This window comes from Tetrao urogallus (assembly GCF_951394365.1).
Source record: "Tetrao urogallus genome assembly, chromosome: 6".
Taxonomy (NCBI): Eukaryota; Metazoa; Chordata; class Aves; order Galliformes; family Phasianidae; genus Tetrao; species Tetrao urogallus.
This window is the reverse complement of record NC_136819.1, coordinates 44,752,380-44,774,620: the sequence shown is the minus strand read 5'-3', so window position 1 is coordinate 44,774,620 and position 22,241 is coordinate 44,752,380. Positions and strand designations below refer to the sequence as shown.

General features: G+C 39.8%; 1 protein-coding gene across 1 annotated transcript in view; it reads left to right on the top strand.

Moving 5' to 3' along the window:
• Nucleotides 1–10,782: 10,782 nt before the first annotated feature.
• The window catches only part of FBLN5 (fibulin 5), a gene marked incomplete at its 3' end in the record, with an annotated part of 41,130 nt that continues 29,671 nt past the window's right edge, over nucleotides 10,783–22,241 (top strand). The window contains exons 1-4 of the mRNA XM_079537917.1: nucleotides 10,783–10,855; nucleotides 12,961–13,015; nucleotides 14,707–14,758; nucleotides 15,881–16,123. Of these exons, the coding sequence (XP_079394043.1) occupies nucleotides 10,839–10,855; nucleotides 12,961–13,015; nucleotides 14,707–14,758; nucleotides 15,881–16,123 (367 nt within the window). The 5' untranslated portion in view covers nucleotides 10,783–10,838. The remainder of the gene's footprint in view (nucleotides 10,856–12,960; nucleotides 13,016–14,706; nucleotides 14,759–15,880; nucleotides 16,124–22,241) is intronic.

Genomic DNA, 22,241 nt, shown 5'->3' with positions numbered 1-22,241 from the left:
CAGATAAAAGAGCACAAAGGCACTAGTTGATGGAGCTGATTCTGCACTACAAAACACTAGTTTTCAGCGTGATCACCACCATGAGCTATGTATGTACCAGCTGTGAACAAGAGCCTGCTGTGCTCATAACCATCTGCACCAGGGAGGTGACCCACTTCACCGTTGCTGAAATGTACCACCTGTAGCCTCACTGTGCTCACATACACTGTTTGGTCTCCAGAAATGTTCAGGAAGCATCAATGGATGTGAGTGGGTGCCATTTTTTCCATGTGGAAGAATCGAATAAAACATTTTTGCTTCATTTGCACTTCCATGTCAGACCACATTTTGTTTGACTGCCCCTCTGCTGCTATCTGTCACATAGCAACAAAATGGAACAGGATATTGGAGGAAGGTTCAACCTCTATTGCTGTACCACCAACATCCACATCAGATGTTGCGGACAAACATAATAACATAGGAGGCATTACTTTTGGAGCAGCCATTGTATCTGGGAACAAACGGCTTAGGCAAATTGTTGCACTTGTTAATGAAGTAAATCTGAAATGTACTGTACCAATGATGAAGAATGTTATTCTGTCTCCCTTAGTGCAAAGGAAAGCTAGATCTTCTGAGAGCTGTCTGGATACACTTCAAATACCAACCCATATCGTCAAGGTAAGGGAAATTCTTATGGTACTTCGACATGGTTAACTCTAAGTTTTCCATTTGTAATATAAATATTGTATTTCACTCCATGGTGTTTCATGAAGGAGACATAAAATAGATGGAATTGCAACATAGCCTGATTTGTGCATAAACCAAAGAGGTTTTACACAGATCTGAGGCAGATAGATAATGTTTCTTTAATGTCATTATTCATCACTCCTGTACAGCCGTGTCATATCTAATGTTTCTCGATGGAATATTTAGTAGTCCAAGCAGTCAGGGAAAAGCAGCATATAGCAGGCTTGAAATGGTGTGTATTTTGTTGTTGAGCAGCTTCTTGAGGAGGCTGTTGTATCGAGTGAGCAAAGTCAGGTGGTTGACCCTGACCTAACAAAAGCGAACTAGTGTTGGCTCCTGACTCCCTAGAATGGGAAAACACTATTAAATATAATCCACTGAGAACAGGAAGCTGAGAGTAATAATACTTCAAATCTAAGGTTTTGTAAACTAGCATGTACTTAGCTTCGTGCTCCCTAAGGTTCTGAGAACTCGACCTTTGTATGTTGCCCAGAGAGTCAGTTCAGGGAGCAATGCTGCAGAATCCAATGTTAAACTTGCCAGATGCAACTGGACTAATACAACTAAATAAATGTAACCTGATTTTTACAGCTAGGTACCCTGAATCCACATGGCTCTTGAACAATATTACCAAAGAAATTAATTTTAGCTTGAGCAACAAAGTGGCAACTGGGTATAATTAGTATAACAGCAAAAGAAAATAGAAGTTTTGAGTAGGTAAGTCCAGTTGGATAAGAATGTTGGTTCTTAAATGGAAATATCTAGAAAAGATTACATTTGTAGATATTATTTCTCAAGAGAGTTAGTAATGGAGTGATCCTGGACGTTTTCTGGTGCTTGTAGGAAGGGGAATGGAGGATTCAGCCTTCACTTAATCGTGAGAGGAATGAACCACGTGAAGTATTGGTTGTAAAACTGCTTTTATTAGAAATATTTGATTGTCTCCGATAGCAGTTTTTATAAATTTTATAAGATATTAAAGTGCTGTATCTTGAGTCAGTCTTCAGTTTTGTAATGAGAGAGTGTTCCCAGAATCACATGCAAATCAATGAGTTGTTTCTGATTCATCCATATATTTAAGTTTACACGCCATACCACAGAAATAATGCTAATCTGTACCAGAAGTAAATATATAGTAAAGAAAGTGGCTTGAGTGGTAGATTGCAGCACTGAAAAATACCAAAACTGAAGCTTTTTCTGGAAATACAGTTGGAAAATATTTAGACTGTGCTTCACTTTGTATGCTGCAATAATATGTGCCAACAAAAATGTAGGCAAACAGAGGATTGCCTTATTTTTGACAACAGGAGCAGGAATAGATGTGTTTAGCAGTTTTCAGTTAACTTAGGGGAGGCTTATTATGAAACTAAAAAAAATTTGAGCACAGGATTCTAAATAAAATGGATGAGTCATAGCTAGGCTTGCCAGATCTGCCTGGACCCAAACCTAGACTCTGAATAGTACACTGTCTGCACAGTACTCAGGACCAAAGACCTACGAAGTGCCACTTGCAGGCAAAGATCTTGTAGGTGGTGCCTCTGTCTTCAGTGCGTTGTGATAGAGCAGTGATTATGGTGTGCTGCCCCAGATCTGCTCCCTGAACTGGGGAATCAAGGCACCTTAGCTGTGATGTTTGTCTGAACTCAGTCAGTGGACCCGATCAAATGCTTAGCAGCATCCTGATGCCTGCACTGCCCTGGCTGAGCTGACTGAATTGAGCCTGTAACTCCTAAGAAGAGTCTTACTTATACTCTGTTGTAGTGATGTTGTCTTTGTGCTTGGCCCACAGTTATACATTTGACTACTACTAAAAGAAGAGTGCCAAAGAGAAGATGGATTTAGTGCTGAGAAGTTCCACTTCTCTAAAACTTATCTCAGACCACAGAGTTTGAATTTTGAGTGGTCTTGTGTGGAGGCAGGAATTGGGCTTGATGATCCTCGTGGATACCTTTCAACTCAGATTCTGTAATTCCAGCTGTAAGGGATAATCTCCAGGCATAGCCATCTCACCAGAAACTATGGGTGGGCTATCCAGAACGAAGTATACTCCTCTGGTGAGGAGCTTCACTGACATATACTTGTTAATGAGCAGCAGATTAGAGATCAGGCCTACTCTACTGAAATCTTTTTGTTCTAATGGAATCAGAAGCACTAACAGTTTCAAGGTTGTTATTGTAGATGTCGTGTGTTTATGTGATGCCACACTGCAGGTTAATTAGAAAGTTTCTTTAGCATCATCTGACAAGGAATTTTGGAATGTCCTTTGGAAATCTCAGTAAATTATTTTGCCTCACTCTCTCACCTGTTTACTCATCAACTGTTTCAGAAAGGTCCAGGGGATTTGTGAAATGTGGCTTCCTGTTACAATTGTCACAATGACTTTTCCTCAGCTTACATAGGCTTGTGTTCAATATTTCTCTTTTTAATTATAATTTAGTACCAGTATGCCTGATGGATGCTGGTGGATTTACCATTCTGTATTTTATTAAGCACTTAATGGAAGTCTGTTGAATACAGTATTTTACTTGGTATCTTTTGTTCTTGTAGGATAGGGGAGCTTTTATGAGTGTTACACTTATGGCAGGCAATTCACCGATTACGTACATACAGATCTGCTACAGCACTTAATTTCTAATGTCAGGTGAGCTCTGATGAATTGTTAGTCTTCATTTTGTTGATTTGTTCTACAGTCTCTTCCACTGGCACTTCAATTTATGTAAGTTCTCCAAAATATCATCTCTTTTTCTTTCTCTCTCCCTTTTTTTTATTCCACAGTGAGAACCTCCTGAGATTTCTTTAGCAAACACAGATAAAGAAAAATTATTTAATTTTCTTCTGTGATTTTATCTTTCCTGAGTGCTATTTTTATACCTGGTTCATTTGCTGGCTTTGCAAACTCTTTGGCAATTTTCCTGCTCTTGGTGTGTCTGAAAAATAATTTATTATTAGCTTTTATGTCTCTTACAGTTTGTTTCTCAATTTATTGGCCTGCTTTTCCATGCTTTTTACATTCAACCTGTCAGTGTTCTTGTTCCTTTCTATTTTCATGCGGCACAAATCCAGCTTCTTGATTTTTGCTCTAAAACAGTGAACAAAATGGGACTGATTGCTTTATCAGGATCCAGCGGTGGGGTCTGTTAGCCATGCAAGCACCTCAGTAAAGAGAAGAGTCCGGTTCCACCAGTTTTCTGCATGGCTTCTTAAGGTTCTTAGCCTCAGCCGCACCAGGATGAAGTGGAGCTACTCAGAAAAGCTACATTGCTTCTGCAGGGAGAAATGCCAGTCCTGCTGAGTAAGTTGTGCTGTGATAACCAGCACAAGTCAAAGCAAAAGACAATGGCAAAAGAGACAATCTGTACAGTAAATTGCATCCTTTTGCAAGACTTGGTGAGTATTGTAGCACATGCACAGCAGTGCTAGCAGAGTAGAAGCATCCCCTGCTCAGTGGGATTCCTTGCAGAAATGGCACCCACAGAACTCTACATTTCTTCAGTTTCAGAGTCCTCATTGCTGCATGGTGACAAATGAGTTTGAAAACAATTAGGTGTTCCCATTTTCATAGCCAATTTGTTTCCAAATGGTCTACTTAACTCATGAAACCCCAAACTAGCAGGTAAATTATGAAATGGTGTAATCCCTGCTTTGCGAATAGGTAAATTTAAAGAAAAAAAGATACAATTTGTAGTAATGGAGTAGAAAATCACTTTTAAGAAAAAAAAAAAAAACACCAAAAAAAAACACACTAAACACTCTCTTTTATTATACATCTGACCTAGAAGACTACTTACTGCAAAACAAAATCCAAAATGACAGATGATTGAATGAGAAAGTTTTAAAATGTCTTCTTAAATCATTGGGAAAGCAATTGAGCAAGTACAAAAGTGAGTCAAAACTAGACCTTTCCTGACACAGAAATGTTCTGCCAGTTCTGTGTTTGTCTAAAGCAGTGATAGTTATCTGACACGTAACACCATTGGATAAGGAAAGGATCCAAAAAGTGTAGGCAACTTGTTGATCGTTTTATTGGAATTAATTGCTTATAGGTACATCTATAAGTGTGAAATGTGTTCAAAAGGGGAATGTTTTCCACTGCCTGAAAAGAGACAAGCTCTGGAAGAGAGGTATGATCTCAAATATTTTTCTGCTCTGGGTTCATCAGCAGGGTTCTGCCAGGTGTCCTTACCAAAATAATGCACTTGAGAACACTCAAACACCCTCTCTGGGAGATGGCATTTCCACAGGCTTGTTTGGGTTTGCTCTGAACCTGAAGTGTTTTAATGGAAAATGCAGTAAGTGCTTATTGCCATAGAGGATAATGTCTTGCTGTGGATTAAAATGAATTGCTAAGCAAACTAAAAGAAATATCAAAGAAAAAGGAGAAAGGCTGCTCAGCTACATCTGGGGGAAAAAATACCAAAAATGTTAATTTCATGTGATGGAAATAATGTAGCTGGGAGAGGAGGGAGCACAGGTGAAGCTGAAGCTTTACCAGCATACATGTCCCTGCAGGCAGGGAATGCTTCCAGGACTGTGGAATGCTGAGCTGCTGTCACAAGCTGGCTGTTCTGATGTGAAGCCTGATGCTGTTGGGAACAGATGTGCACCACAGCAAACATACTGGGCATAAGTTAGGAAAGAACTTGAGAAACTGCAAAAAACAGTGCAGTCTTAAGGCATTTAAAGATAAAACAAATTGGTCCTGAATATTTCTAAGGGAGACATAGTACATATTTCCAACTGTCTGATCATAATTAGAGACTAATGGCCAATGTATCATAGGCACTTGCAAGGATTGGATGTTGGCTTGCTCATATTGCGAAACAGACTTTAGTCCCAATCCAGAGGTATTAGCAGTTTTATGCTTTTATTTATGGGAGGTCATTCTCATCTGAAATTGGTCATAAAGAATTCATGCTTCCTTCTAAAGGGGGCTGGTAAACATCACGAGATTAAAGAGCATTGTTTTCAGCCACGCTGTCCAGAGCATTTGACAGAAATGCAGTGAAGACTACAGCCTAGATAATCTACATGCCAATCTTATAAAGAACAAACTGGAATGTCTGTCTAGTTTCAGGCAAAATGTGAACTGCAGTTTCTAGAGCTGTACTCAAACATGAGATTCTAAAGAAAAAAAATGGGCATATCCCAGTGATGAAACATAGGCCTGAGCGTTGTAACCTCAGATGCCAACATGTTGTGGTGAAGCTGTCAGTTCTGAAGGAGATATTCTGTCCTTGTGTACAAGGTGATACTCTATGTGCTTTTAACAGTAATATAGTTTTAAAGGCATAAATGTAGGTCATATAAAGTTCAAAAAATGAAGAATAAAAGAATGAATGTTGTAAGCTGATAGAAATCAACAGTAACACTAAGAAACCTGCTGGGGGTTGTCACATGCACCAAAATTGCTATGAAAGAGCCTGTATTTTTCCTGGAAAAGTTATCAAAAGCTTTTTGTTTGCTTGTTTGCTTTACTTTTAGCTGGGGGAAAAAAGAAATAAAAGGTAAGCATTTTTCCAAGGAGAAAGAAAAGACTATAGCTAAGCAAGTGAACATCAAACTTGGTCTCGCTAAAGGAAATATACCTGAGGTAGTTTTGTCTTACAGCTGATGTAGTTATTAGGGCATTCCTTTAAGCTGTTTGGGTTTTGCTACATACCTGCTAGGTCCTACTATTCCTTATTTCATGGGATGAATAATATGTTTATAGAGTAATTCAGTCAGAGCCCACATTTCGTGTTGCTACACTGCAGAATGGAGCCAGTGGTGCCTGAGTTTTCCATTGATTACTTTTTTATTTAAAATAAATGTGCTGTTAGAAACAAGCATCAGAGCAACCAAAGATCAGCAGATATACAAGAAGTTAGATAAGGCAAAACTGAAACACCAGATTATGAGGTCTGATGGAGTTGTCAGAGAATATTTGCAGCAAACATTAAAATGGCACCACACTTAATGTTTCTGGGGAGAAGTGATAGCAGCAGCAGTACTGCATCATACAGTGCTGTCAGCCATAGAGAAAGCCTGCTTCAGACAAATAACACCCCCACAGAGGAGGGAAGGAAGGGATGCTGCACTGGCTCTTTTTTCTATGGGTATCTCACATAGATGGTAACTTTACTGTATAGAGACAACAGAGATGGCAGTGTATCAGGAAATGTTATGTCGTCTCCTTCCTAATGACAGCAGTGTAACCTGCAGATCAGTGCAACATGATGGGATATCTCAGAGACTCTATATGTTCTAGTTAGCACCAGCCATGTTTTTAAAGTTACGTATTAAGTTAATTTTCACTGTTAATTATAGCCTGTGTTGTATTTGGCTAGGGAAGGAAAATATGGCAGGGAAATATGTTTCTGAGCTTCTAGTCTGAGCCATCTGGATCAGGTTATTATGCTATTCGTGTTATGAGACAGCATTTATTTCAGACACTGGGTGAAGCTGACCTCAGCAGATAGCATGACATAATCTATCTTTGAAAAGGAGAGGGAAGACTCCCCAAACACCAAGAGTATTCAACTGCAATTCTGTACCGAGAGGTGGAAGAAACAAGCCTGATACTTTTCATGCAGAATTAGGGCTTGAGACCAAATTTCCCACATGCTCAGTGTTATTCAGGTGGCATTAGGGGGAGATGAGTGTATTTCAGATTGCTGCCTGTCACATGTTGTGTTGATACATGACAACATCAGAAACTTTCTTATTTAGTTATCTCTGGGAATGCTTTAATCAACCTCCAAAGTCAGATTGATCCCAGCCTGTGAATCTCATTGATGCCTGGCTGATGTCTAAATGCAATTGTTTCTGCAAATGCCCAGCAGTCATACTTTAAGTGTTTTACCAGTTTTTCTGGTAGGAAATTTGGTCCCAGAAGATTTTGTAAAGAAACAAATGAATGTTTTAACCATCTAACATTTGGACATAGGCCCTTAAAGTGTCAGTTATTGGCAAAGTCCTGAATTCAGGTCTGCGGGACGGTAAAAGATGTCTATGACTTGTTATTTTCAGTATATTTAGGCTTGCACACCTATCGCCACACGTATCTGCATAATTTGACTGCTCTCACAGTTTGACAATGTCCTTGGGAATGTTCAGAGAGGGTGAACTTCTAAAAAAAATTCACAAGAGCTAAGAAACATTTTTGGCTGATACAGTTCTAGAGAAGTAAATGTAATAGCAGAACTTGAAAAGGAGATGAAATGTAGTAAAGGTAGAATATGACTTGTATTTGTGAAGCAGACTTTTTTGTTCAGGAATGCTGAGTGTAATTAACTCTCACTGGGTACTGTGACCTAAATACAGCTTTTGTCTTTGCATTCAGAAGCTGTTTTGTCACATTCTCCAGTGTTGTGGATCACTGTTACTGCAGTGTTCTGCATTACCTACAGGAGCATGGCACAATTCATACATTCCACTTTCTCATCCAAGTAGGGTAGAGTTAAGGGGATACCACGTAACTTGTGTGCCCTTTATGTTCATATATTACACGATTTTCAAAATGTATGTCTTAAACATAATTAGAGCTATGATCTCAACTCTAGCTATGTGCAAAGCAAGTTTTCACGACCATATTCCATTACTTAACAGAACCCCATTCTGTACTGTGAATTATTCTACACCTCCTCAAGAAGACAAAGTCACGGTAATCTGAACTAGTGGATTTTGGAACATGAGGAAACAGTTGACCATTGAAATAAGTACTGCTCCACCTGAAGTCTCACCACCATCCTGCACATGGTGAGGATGTCAGCAGGTGGTGCTGAAAGGTACATTGAATAGTACCCACTTTTACAGGGTGAACAAAAGAGTTTTTGTGTACCAAAAATGCTTTTCTTTATGCAACTCTTCTTATCAAAGACAGATATGAGTATGGTTTGGCTATAACTCATTATTTTATGGCAGGTAGTAGCTACCAAAAGGTACTGCAAAAAAATTCACTTAGCCATAACAAATCCTTTTATTTAGGAAAAAAATAAAAAAATAAAAAATCACTACGTTATGAACTAACCCAAAATGTGGTTTGGTACTCTTTTTATACTCTGGATTTTATCCACTCCAGCTGCCTTATTGAGAAAAGAAAAATCAAAACATTTGTACAGTATCCCTTCTTAAGCGAGCCGCTTAGCTGATTGAATCTGGATTTACCTCCCATTTCCAGTACTGGAGCACCTCTTCCAGATGGCTGATGAATCAGAGCTCTTCAGTCTGAGCCAGGAACAGACTTGTGCTGCACCCATGCCGAGATTCTGGCATGCATTAATGATTTTGCCATGGAAAGCGAGAAAACTTCCATGGATCAACAAATGAAGTATTAAGAAGTATATGAAACAAGTTCATCCACAAGTATGGATCATCAGAGCATCTGCTTTGCTGTAGAGATGTTTCTAATAGCTTCCGTGAATCTTCATGCACTTAGAATATAACAAGCATGGTGACTTGTAGGCTTGCTAGCTCTCCAGATCATTGAGCAACTCTGGTCTATGATGGAATGACGACACTTCTGACCGTTAACTTTTGCCTACATGAAAATTCACCCAGTTTTTGCTGGTTTTCTGATCCGTGAAAAAAACATGACCAGCTTTGCCAGAATTCTTGTGTGTTTTTTTCTTAAGCCCTGGAGAAATTTATTTAAAATAAATTAATTGGTTCTTGTTGGCCTGCAAATATATTGACACCCTAGGGGAGAGTTTACATTTCCATGCAATGCGAGTGATGTAAGCGAGTCACTGAGAGACAAGCTGTCGAAAGCAGCACTGAGTTTCTGGTGCTGTAATTTTTTTGTTTGTTTGTTTGTTTGTTAGTCATTTGGACAATCGCAACCAGCTGGCAAGATATGGAGCTCTTGTTCCATTAGCACCAATGACTTCTGGGTGCTCAGCAGCCCTGAAGCAGCTGAATCTTTGTTTCTTACGCTGTGTATCCACACTTTGAAGCCAGTTTTAGAAAAATTTGTTCTAACTGTTTCTCCATAATAATGGAGAGATGCAACAGAGATTTGATCTTGTCAGACTTTTTAGTTCCTTGGGAATGACAGATTTTCCCAGATGGAAGCTCTACAGAAGTTCAAAGTATTCATTTTATGTTTACGTCTGCATTTAATTTCTGTGTTTGTCTTTGGGTCTAGGATAATCTTTGCAGCATCTGCTTGCTTACCTCTCACATCTCACAAGTGTTCTGCTTGACCTACCAAAGTTGTGCCTGGGGCAAAGTTGCATAACACCTGAAAAGGGACTGTATTTCCTTCCTCTTCACTCATAACTAGAGATCTGCAAGATATGTCTTTCCTGAGAAATTTCATTTCAAAACTGCCCCCTTAAGCATGGGGTCAGCCTAAAAAGGACCAGTGTTTGTAGACAAACCATTTGCTTTCCTTTGAACATTTAATTTGTTTATTCCTGTTTTCAAATAATCCCTAAGGAATATAGTTCCTGTAGCTGTGATTGTCATGAATTCAAGTTATTCACCTCCCAGAGGGTCAGAACTTTCATCACTATGCCATTGGCACGAAGCAGTGGGTGTTGCATATTCATCGTCCGAGACACCAGCTAGAGGGCCTCAAAAAGTCTGACTTTTTTGTTCTCAGAACAAGGAAAACAATCCCTTCCCTTCTCCAGTCCCCTGATAAGAGTTTCTGTCCAATAACGGTGCTCTCTGCTCTGAGGCACATTTAACTGAGAAGTTTGCAGCGGGAGAGGCTTTCCTTCAAGCTGTTAGTGTTTTATCCTGGCAGTCTCCTCGAGATTGTTGTGAGGAGTCTAGCCAGTTGGTGAGCTTTGTAATCTAAACCAGCTGTCCCAGGCTGAGGCCCCCATTTGCATTGTTTAACATACTTAGAAAATGAAGTGTTCATTTTTAACATTCCTCCTCCAATTGGTTTAATGCTGAATTACAGAAGAGAACTAAGCAAAACCAGGTGCTTTCTCTGTATTCTCTCCAGAGTCTGAGGAGGTACAGACTGCTCCCGATCTTCTCCGTTACTTGCTCTTTCATTCTTTGGACTATAAATGACTGAGGAACTGAAGTACTAGCAGAGGGTAATGTTTGGAAACACTTTCTAGTTATTCATCAGCATAAGCTCTGTTTTTTTCCACCTTTCCCCAACGGTTTTGGACATGCAAGGATTAAAAAGGTAAGTGCTATGCATGAAACTTCTGTACTTACTGAAGGGAAACCTACGTGTGGAAAATATCTGTGGCAAGGATTCGGTACGCCAATCCACTTGCTAAAGCCATTTGCACGGAGACGGGATCTCAATGGTCAGAGGAGGGGAAAGACAAACTGTTATTAAAGCTGTACTCTCTCTGACTATTTTCTTCTTGATGCGTGCTTATATTCTGCACTTTTAGAATCCCAGCATCTCTAGGAGTGCTGAATTGCAACAGCAAATGGGTCCCCTGGCTGCAGTGATTAATTTGAAGCTAATAAGTTACCACTGCAGAAGTTAATTACTACTTTAAAATACTCTGCCTACAAGACAAGCTACTGTGACCAGTTGAATGTAGCACTGACAGGGTGTGCTGCATGTCTGTTAATAACTCTTGAGGGGACATGAGAGCTCAGTAACGGGCAAATTGTGATGCAGACAGAACACATGTGAGGCAGTAAGGTCACTCTTCACCCCAGGAGGGAAGTATATATTATCCTGTAACAGCGTCTAGACATCTAGAAAAAATACGAATTTTGTCTGACTGACTTTACAGTGGGTTTTGTTAATTTGCACTGCTCTGCAATAACGCAAAGTGCAGCCCCAGGTATGTGAGGCAGCTAGGTGTGTTAGTGTTCAGCTACAACCTGTTGTACTTCCTTGCCACATGCAAAGTGAGGGCACAGTCTTTGTATTCTGTGCTACTTTAAAATGACTTCAAAAAGGTTAAAGGAATCAAAAATGAAGTGCAAGTGCAGATGGATAATGTTATACTTTAACTGTTTTGCGTCAAGGAAAAGTCTGTGTAGAATTTGCTTTTCCTCGTCACTCAGAAGCTGCCAACAGGCACAGCGTTATCTCCACAGCACTATGAGCAACCATTTTAGAGTTTGTGTTTACTTTTCAGAGCTTGTGTCTGTCTCCACGCTGGAAGCAAATGTGTTCAAATGTGTCAGTCTCTGTGCATGGTTTTGTCTGAGGCATTTGTAGCTCTTGTTCGGCAGCTCACTTTGCACTGGAAATTGGAGACAGCTCTAAAAGAGAAAGTTGGCAGCTCACTGAAGTAGCAGAACTAAGACTACCTAAAATATCTTGTGATTTCTGTACTGGTTTGTGGGAAACATACATAATTGCCATTCAGAACTAGAATCCAAGCTATGCAAGATTTAGGTTTAACTGTATTGATAAGAAACTTTATATAAGGAAGACTGAAACAAACAGTACATAGAGAAAAATCAATTCTTGCTGTCCTTTCCTGGTTTTCTGTCAGTGAATAAATACATAGGGGTGCAGGTTAGCTGACTGGAGAACTTCCATGCTCCAGGTGAAGAGTCCTGTGTATAGCCACAGAGCTGTTAGTGAGGGACCCTCCTCTGTCAGTTGCAGCAAAGAGACCCAGCAAGCCCCAGTAGGTGCCAAGATGATACAGTGGGAGATCTTCACTAAGGATAGCAGCTTCCAGTATCTGATGACCTGGCACAGTGTATGTACTTGCAGAGCAACGTATCACTGAGGACTGGGGAAAAGGACAGAATTGGACCCTAAGAAAATAGTTTAATCTCAAATATAGTCTCCAGGGGATGAAGTGTGGTTTAGCGGTTAGTGCAACTGGCTTGGATTCAGGACCTCCTGCATGTCATCTGCGGCCCTGCCAATGAGTTGCATGATGAGCTTAGCCATGGCCTGTGCTCTGGTTTACCCATCTGTAAAAAGCAAATAACGTGCATGAAAAAATTTTTATTGTCAAAAGAAAGGTGGCACAGAGGGGGCAACAATGCTCTATTGAATATTATGCACTTCCTCATCAAACAGCTTCTCCATGGAAATGTCATAAAAAACAGATTAGTTAGTTGACAAGTACAGTCTGATTTTAGTCACAGTTCTATAAAATTGTAGTAAAATTACTGACTGAGATCTGCATGTGGCTCACAGTTGCATTACTCCCTCTCCAGAGGCCAAATTCATATTAGCAAAAAACTCTGGAATGCACTGAAGTGTCACTAGAGATTAGTTTGTCTGTGTGTAATTAATTCTGTATAATGAGCCTGGTTATCAGAAGGTTTTCAGCCTATTTTCTGTGCACATTACAGGATACTGACTGCTTTCACACTGATCATCTGCATTTCGAATCCTGGAAAAGCACAGGTGAGAGGTGTACAGAGGGATCTGTGTACTGTTATATACTGAAGCACTATATGGCATGAGATTTAACTGGCTAGCAGGTGAATAGGAAGCTCTGTGGTCTCGGGTTTAAGTGAAAAGGAAGCTGTGTGGTCTAAGGGTTTAGAGGGGAGGACTGGGAGCCAACGGGATTCTGGAGTTGAGCATGGACTGAGCTTATTGACTCATCCTTGCCAGCTCAGCAAAATATCTCTGTAGAAACCTGGACCTCACTAAAAACCTGATTCTGCTTCTGAACCGAACACTTCTGAAAAACAAAATTAAAGCCATCCCAAGAGAGCAAGGATAGCTCAGTTCTGTGGTGGGGAACACCCATGTTTGGAAAACTTATTCGTGTAAACAGGCATGTTCTGTGCATAGCAGTCTGGCAGACTCTTGTCTTAAGACTTTATTTTTGGACTATGAGCCTGAATGACTGCATCCTAGGTCTTCACTTTAATTTCTGCCCAAAGCCATCATTGTTCAAGAGGCAGGGTTTTTGAGGGTGAGTGAAAGTAGAGCAGTCCAGTTCTTGAAATAGCAGAAACATTAGTTCTCTTTAGTTCTTTGTGTTCTTGGGCTCCAAGTGGATTTTAAATTAGGAAAAACAGTTCCCAAAGGTATGTTAAGTTTGGATTCCTAGTTGATAATCCAGATATATTCAATGTCCAGGGCTGCGTTTCTAAATAGTCTTGCCAAAAGTCTTTGAAATGTAGTTGTGAGTTTTCTTCTGTTACACAAAATATTTCCTGCACATGGCATCTTTACTGATATTGATGTGGAAAAAAAAAAAAAAAAAAAAAAAAAAAAAAAAAGAAGAATCTTGAGTAGACTCCATCCCTGTGCCTTCTGGTTACATCACTGCTTCCTGTTCTCTGGTTGCCTCCTGCTCACCTTCCTTAGCGTAGCCTATTTTACTGGAAGGATCCACTTGTGTTAAGTGTGCGGCCCACTGCTGAATTGCTGGAGGCCCAGTAAAAACAAAGGAGAGCAGGGAATGTTTTTAATGGGTTTTGACAAAAGTTGCCATTACTGTCATTGTTTTAGAAATGCTGAGGGACAGTGATTAGGTGCTACAAGTTCCAGCCCTGATGGCAACCAGTAGCATAGGATAGGAAGGAATAAGGTTTCTAGTAACCTTGCATGCATAGAATATGTATTGTGTAAAGAGTTATCCTCAGAAAATGTAAAGGTTTGGTGTAAACCAAAAGTCTTACTTTTTTTTAAGTTTGTTATGTTTCATCTATGGCTTCCATACAGATCAGGTGGCTAACTTGTTGAGAAGTAAGTACTAACTTGTCCACATGTGGCGTTCTAGAATGCGTTAGGGAAGATAGCTAGTGCCATTAAACTGAGCTGCTTTGTTCTAGCAAAAACAAGACTCCAAAAGTGAAGAACAGTATGGAATGAGTAGCACACCAGATGTTGGTTATCCCAGCAGAATAACCTAACCAGTCACCACTTGTGGGAATTACCTTCTGAGTTAAGGGGCTGTCACAGGTGTTGGAGGTCTCAGATTTACGCCTTGCTGTCTGTCCTTTCCTTATTTTGGTGTACAGAACTTTGTGGTGTAGTGCTGAACAACTGTACTAAGCATAATAATCCAAATGAGCATTTGACTCTGAAACCCTCTCATTGCACTGTCACTGAGTGTCTTCTTTTTTTTCTCATTTTAGCAACAATGCACTAATGGGTTTGACCTGGACCGTGCCTCTGGGCAATGCTTAGGTAGGACTTAAATTAAATAAATGAATTTAAATTGGGGCTCAGAAATGCTAACTTTATCAAATTAAAATTGTTCTCCTTTTGGTGTGCTTTAGCTGAAAAGTTCTCTCTGTGTGATAAGTGTGCGTGTTCGTTCATGTAGCCCAAATAAATGTCTAACTTAAGACAACTGAGATACTAATTGGCTCAGGGCTTCTCGAATACCTATAATGCACTGAGATAAGTTGGGGAGCTCAGTCCAGTCCCCAGATAGCAAGGGTTGTGCACATTCCTTTTCTTTCTTCTCTAAACTCTATACTGACTAATTTTGTTGGCAGCCTCCATCTGGAGACCACAGATGAAGTCTACCACTGCTCTGTGTTGAAACTTTAGGTCAGTCATTGAGGCAGTTGTAGGGAAACACCCACTTAGCCCTATAGAATATTTTCATCAATGAATGTGAATGGAAGCTTCCAGTCTACAGGGCAGCATTTTCTTCATGAAAACAATTAGAAGGAATAACAGCAACAGGCAGTTACTCTGTCACAGCAGCCTAATGCATCTGTGCTCCAAGAACCAAAAAAACAAAGGTTTGTTTTGGTAAACCAATTGGAAATTTCTAAATTTGATTCAACAATAATCTTAATAGGAACAGGGAAGAGGCCTAACTCACATCTCCAGATCGAACATCCTTAACTTTTTCTATGGGAGGGAGCCCAGGAGTTCCAAATCAGGATCCAAGTTTCACAGCTGGGCAAACCAAACCACCAGTGTTTGAAATTCTGATCTGCGTGTTGTGGTTTGGAGAGACCCACAAGCAGGAACAGGCAGTAGCATGCTGCAGCCATGTGTAAATCAGTGTTTAAGCCAAACATTTATAAGATAACAAAGCAGGCTTTCCTTCTCCTCCTCTGCCCTTTAATATTGAATTAAAACAATTGGAACACAGGATATGTTGATTATGTGGGATGCTTCCAGTTTTAGTATGATATAACTTCAAAGCAAGACTCCACAAAGAAAGGTTAGCTCTTCTGTTTCAGAGAATCAAATTTTTAGCAAAGTCTTGAGAGAAATGTGCTAACTATTTTTTTGATGGGTCACAGTAAGAAGCAGTCATTCATTTAACATTTACAATTTTCCTTCCAGATATTGATGAATGTCGGACTATTCCTGAAGCCTGTAGAGGAGACATGGTGTGTGTCAACCAGAATGGTGGCTATTTATGTGTACCACGGACAAATCCAGTGTATCGATCACCATATCTGAATCCTTATTCAAATATTTATCCACCACCCCCAGCGCCAGGCCCTGTTCCTAACTACCCTACTGTTACAAGACCTCTGATTTGTCGATTTGGTTACCAGTTGGATGAAAACAATCAGTGTGCTGGTGAGTAGTAGTAATGTTTATTTTGTATATTTATTTACATTATAGCTTGTCTGACAATGCAGAAACAATTGTCCTGTAATTGTCTCTTCGTTATTCTTGTAGCATTTGAGTCTGATATACTGAAATTCAGCTGCGTTATTTTAGAAGATGCAGTCTGTATCTTTCATGTAGTCATTATACAAAGCAATGTTTTAGTCTGATTATTTGATCAGATAACCCACTTTTATGAGATAATTAACCATTATGTGATGAAACATCTAATGGCAGGTGATTTGTCAGTGCATTGAAAGCACATTTTGTATGCTTATGAGTCTGTCTTTGAGAGAGAATGTAGTTTGCATTTGAGACATTAGACTGGGACTGATGAAACATTGATCATACGTGACCTTGTCCACATTTCTGGACTAGGTCTTCCACTTGTAGGTGGTATAAATAAGATTTGTTTCCTCCCATGCTTTGCATTCTTCACTTAGACTGTGAGCCCTTTGAAGCACATATTTTCTGTTGGTGACTGGTACAGAATTGCTGCCCCAGAAGAGCTTTAATATTGGGAATATCAAGATCTTAAAACAATTAATCAAAAACTGTGAAAATTTTCTTGTGTTGGTAGTTTTTCTTTTTTTGCATCTTTTATCTAGATTCTGATTCTACTTACTCCATCTTATCCCAGATTCAACATACCTAAGTTATATTTGTGTTACTCGAATTTAAGGAGGATTTAAAATATATCCCTTTGGTTTCTTTGCTTCTTATGATGATATGTTATGAAGGAATGGGCAAAAAAATTTCTGGACTAAATCAAAGGAAATTCCACTAGCCAAAATATTTGATGACAAACTTGGCTGCAAGAGATAAGGATTGAACCAATCTCTGGTGACTGCTCAGGGTTAATGCTGGAGATGTAGTTCACTGTTTATTTCTGTGTCTCAGTAGTCCTAATGATAAGGTGTGTTTTTGTATTTGTGTATGTAATTAACTTCTTGCAACTAATTTGTAACAACAGATAAAACTGGCTTGTCTTTTGGGAAGACTCTCCTCTATATTCTGGAATTTCTGTCAGGACTTGTGTTCAGATGGTGTTCCTCATTTGCTTCCCTTGTGAAGAGTGGTGCACAATGGGAGATGCTGGACTGGAGACTCAAATTCAGATTCTTTTAGGCTTATTTTTCTGTACTTGGAAGAAGTTTTGTTTTGTTTTGTTTTGCGAAGAGTTTTAAAATCCTGGGATAACTGGTGTGTTTGCAGTAAAAATAAGCATACATACTATCCAGCCATTTAAAAATTGCAACTAGTCCTTCTGATCTTGGCGAAGTGATCATCCTAAGTTATTTTGTCTATTGATTTGTAGGCTTCCAAGAGTGTTTTCATTTTGGTAACTTTGATGTAGATGAGTCAGGAAATGGGACAGTTAATAGAAAAGAAGTGCTGAAATCAAAGGGGAAATGAAACTTCTGTATTTCACTCTGGCTGGCTTGCTGCACACAAAGCCACGCAAATCAAAACAGGTGGATTTTGGAAACGTTTATAATGCAACTTCCTGCCCATAAAAGTCATATGTGTTCCTGTTCATGCTAGCAGAAATGTGAGGCTAATTCCTTCTTCAGTCAGGTCTGTTCACTTCTGTCTTTTTAACTTTCAAATATGGTAATTTAATTGTGAGGAAAAGTTTGAGGAATAGAGACATTAGTAAGTATAGACTGGAAAAGACAGACTGTCATTTGAGTATCACATTTAGCTGAAAGAAATCTTTGAAAGTCTTCATGAGGTTTGAATTTGGGCAGATGATAGATAGATCGTGTTTGTGTTCGAGGAAGGAAAATGAAACTTAAAGAAAACGAGACCTGTCAGATTGAATGTGCCACTGCTGAGCTGTGTTTTCAGTTTTCATTTAGAGAAATCTTGTGGATACATTCTCTGTCTTAATGCAGTATTTACTTTTGTACCCATGTGCCACTGAATGGAAAGCACAGGCACCAGGAGAAAGGTATGAAGTACTGCATGTCTCAGTGCAGAGGTGGTAGAAAGGTCTCATCCCCTCTTAGCAGGATTTTGGCACAGTCAGTGAAGGTGATGTGAAAGCCATGGAGATGAGGCACCAGGGCACCTTGAGGGGGTCCCCAGCCAGCACTGACGTTTTACCCGAGTCATTCGAGGAAGTTTTAATCATTGAATCAAGGCTATGTCTTATAATAAGCAAATTATGAGCACTGCCTATGCTACTGCTATTTTGGTTGCTCAATACTTCCTTGCTTGTCAGCATTCAGTATGCTGTTAGAGTGTGAAGCACTTCAGGGGTTAATTTTGTGTTGGAAAGGTTGAACAGAGTAAACTGGAAGATGTTCTACCCAGTAGCTGAACCACTATATAACTTACAGGTTTGTTATGCTGATGTTCTGGCATCTCCTTCCAGGACCTTCTTTCCAAATAAAAAATTAGTCACAGGTATTTCCATTAAAGATGATGAGGCTTTTTGCTTGTTGGCTTTAGGGGAAGCAGAACTATTCTAATGCTGTTTCTGAGAAATATCCAGTTTTTAACAGAGTACACATTTTCGTCTGGTCAGATATGGGGTTACAGGTCTGGGCCACATTTTCTATTGCTAGGCCAACAGAAATCTTTACTTTCCCTTTGAATTCCAGTCAAAACAGTTTATTAAACACAGGAAACTTCCTTGGGAGATTTGCAGCCTCAGCTTTGAAACACTGAGCTTGTTCAGGGGGCTTCCAAAGTGAAACAGGATAAAAATTTGATCTAAAAGCAGTGTAAGATTTACCAAGGTCTTTTTTTTTTCTTATTTCTTTTTTTGTGAGAAGGTCACTCTGTCCTCGCCTGGCACCTGGCCTGCCTGCCAAGGCCCCCTGTCCCTGGCTCTTTGAAGAATGTGCACCACAGGTGGTTCAAATAACATTCCCTCTCATGGGGGCTGATATATTCCAACATAGCAAAAAAGAAATACAAACATTTTTTCTCCCTTTCCATCTCTTACAGCCTCATCCTTTCTGAGCTGCACGGTCACAGACAGGGGCTGGGTGTCCTTCCACTGTTCCTTTGCCGTCCTGTTTGCTGCTATTACCTTTTCACTTACCTGGGACAAGTGCTTCTCAATGACACCTGTCAGTCCTGCTCTGCCCCCCATTCTCCTTTGCATGGTGCAGAATCAGCTGTAGCCATTTGTGGCAAATAGCAGAGAAATACTTTGATGATAATTTCATTTTAAATCTTCTATGGGCTTGTTACTTTTACTCCCAGAGTTGCGGAAGGCCTTATGCCTTGTATGTATAAGCATACTGTCCTTTTAACTGTATGAAGTACATGTAAATTTTTTCCAAAGGAGATCAGGAATTATTTACAGCCATAGGTAATGCTGAAATAAAAGACCAGATACAGGAAAAAGCAATGAACATCTAATGCAAGAGCACTGCTTGAACTATTTATCTTCCAATGCTACTTCTCTATAAATACTGAATGTTTAGTCTTTATGATGATTTTTTGTTCGTGGCACTTGATCTCCTAACTGTTGGCAAGATTACACTGGAGTGAGGGCCCATGTTTGTGCATTATGCATTCATAAGCCCAGAGTTCTTTCCAATTTCCCTTTACTCCACCTCACTGTTTTCCCGATTTACAATAATCTTTAAAACATGCCTCAAACACAGATTCCTCCGGGCATTGTGGAAAGAATTGTAATGGTTTGACTCTGAGTTTTGCTTTTACTCCTCTTGATAACATCAACAATGTGAGGAGATCTTGTAGGTGGGAAGGTGTCTTAGCGATAGTTGAATCCAGGAATTAGAGCAAACAGACTGCAAAAATATGGAAGTACATGTTTGGGAAGATATAAGTGTAAGGCAAGATGAGTATGACCTAGAGATGGAATGAAGAGAAGACAGTGGAAGAGGTAATTAAAAAAATAAAAAGAGGGGAAAAAGACATCATCTTCATTTTTGAAACAAACACTAAAAAGAAGCAGGAAAACAAAAACAAAAACAAAAAAACCAAAACAAAAAACAACAGGGACATTGAAAGATGCTATTTCCAATCATAAGTCAGAATTGTTCTTCAAGGCCTCTCTGTGCAGTAGTCGTTGCTTCACATTTCCTTATTTCTCAGAATGCCAGAATCTCCTACATTCCCCAGCTACAGATCCCTGGTCCTAAGTTCATGGTATGAAACTACTTCCTTCAAAAAATCACCTTTGCACAGATGGATTTTACATCATTATCATTTATATTATTGCAAGCATACTTAAAACCCACATCCAAGCCTGCAATCATACTGACCTGACCTGTGCACAACCTCATTAGGAACAGCCTATGCCTAGATGTGTTTTCAAGTAAAATCACGGAACCAGATGTGTGTATCTGGGGGAGAGGAGGGAAATGAAGATACAAGAAAGTGAAATGAGGTGCTCAGGTCTTGCAGCAGGACAACGGCTGTGCTGGGACTAGAGCCCAGAATTCTTTATCCAATGCCTTAGCCACGAAGCCAGGTTGTCTCCTAATAGTAACATATCTACAGTGACCTCTTTGGTGTTAGAAACAGAAGGGAAAGGAGGGAAATGCAGCAAGAAGATGGTGCCCTGGAAGGAGTTGTGTAAAGGAAATACAAATGGAATCAACTCCTGCTATTGCCTTCTTCAACCCTAATTGGTCCAGCTAATTAGTCTTGCTATTTCAGAGGCCAGTTCCTGATCACTGTGCATTATGCCTGTCAGGCAGCACTGCCATCATGTCCAAATTAACTAGAAACAGAAGGATTGCATGAGAATAGATTCTGCAAGAGGTTCATGGCAGCCTCCTGAAAAGTTACGTAATTGATTACATTTCCTGATTAAATTAAGGGCCATGATGTTTAGCCTTTATTCCTAAATGTTTTTTTCTGACAGCTATTGTATGGAGGAATACAAATAAGAACCTCATACTACCACTGCAATAGAAAAGTTGCCTCTAAAAATCACAAGAAGCTGTAGTTGATGGCTAAGACTTGGGCTAGAGGATTTGGTTCTTGACAAACATGCTGTATATGTTGGGGCTGGGTGATTCTTGTTTAAATTGAAATAATGTTTTTTCAGGGTTGTGAATAATTTCACAATGGATGATAGCTGCTGTGGCAGATTCCTGACAACTATCTTTAAAAAAAACCCAAACAAATGGAAACAGGCAAAAAAGGCCTTGTTTAATAATCCTGCAACAGTTAAGCTCAAAGTGAGGCATGTGGAACTTCCTTCTCTAGTGTGTTAGACTGGTTGGCTATCACTGGGCATTTCTGTTTGTGTTTATATTGCATAGATCAGAGTAGAGGTGAAGTGCCAGAGTTTTTCACTACCTTCCATTTACTTCAAGAATATCTGTGCTGCAAAATTTGCAGTGGCGATTTGACCCTGCTCATTTTCAGCCACCATCTACTTATACTGTGCTCATTTCATGTTCTAACAAAACTCAAGATGGCTGTCCCTTGATTATCTAACACAATGATGAGACAAGACAGGTAAAGTAAAGATGTTGAAAATACAAACTATGTGCTTTAACACAGGGGACTATATGCCAGGGGACTGATTGAAAAAGAATCATTAACACTGCACAGTACAGATATACTTCTAGTGGATAAATCCACAATGTGCAGCTCTAGACAAACACAGTTATTCTTCTGGGTCCAGACTCAGTGTTTCTGGTATGGTGGTCTGATTGATTCATAAGCCCAGCAGTCTTTCTGAAGGTAACTGTGAGTTACCCATAGAATCATGTATTCTTTTGAGCTGGAAGGATCCCTTAAAGGTTATCTAGTTCTCCCTGCAAGTGAACAGAAACGCCCACAGCTCTATCAGGTTGATCAGAGCCCCATCCAGCCTGATCTTGAGTATTTCCATGGTTGGGTTTGCCATAAGATGTTAATGGATGGAAAGGTACATCTGAAACCGCTCAGGGCTCCTTCCTCTCTTAAGAAACCAATGAACCAGTGTAGAGGATGGGCTGGGGCTGAGAAAAGGCAAGAGTCAGCTACTTCCTTCTTAGGAGGGTCACTCCTACATGAACTTGCACCGATAAGCATATCCTACCCAGCAGAATTTAAAAGGGGAATAAGTGTGCAAATGCTGCTTTTCACTGAAGTGTGACCATTT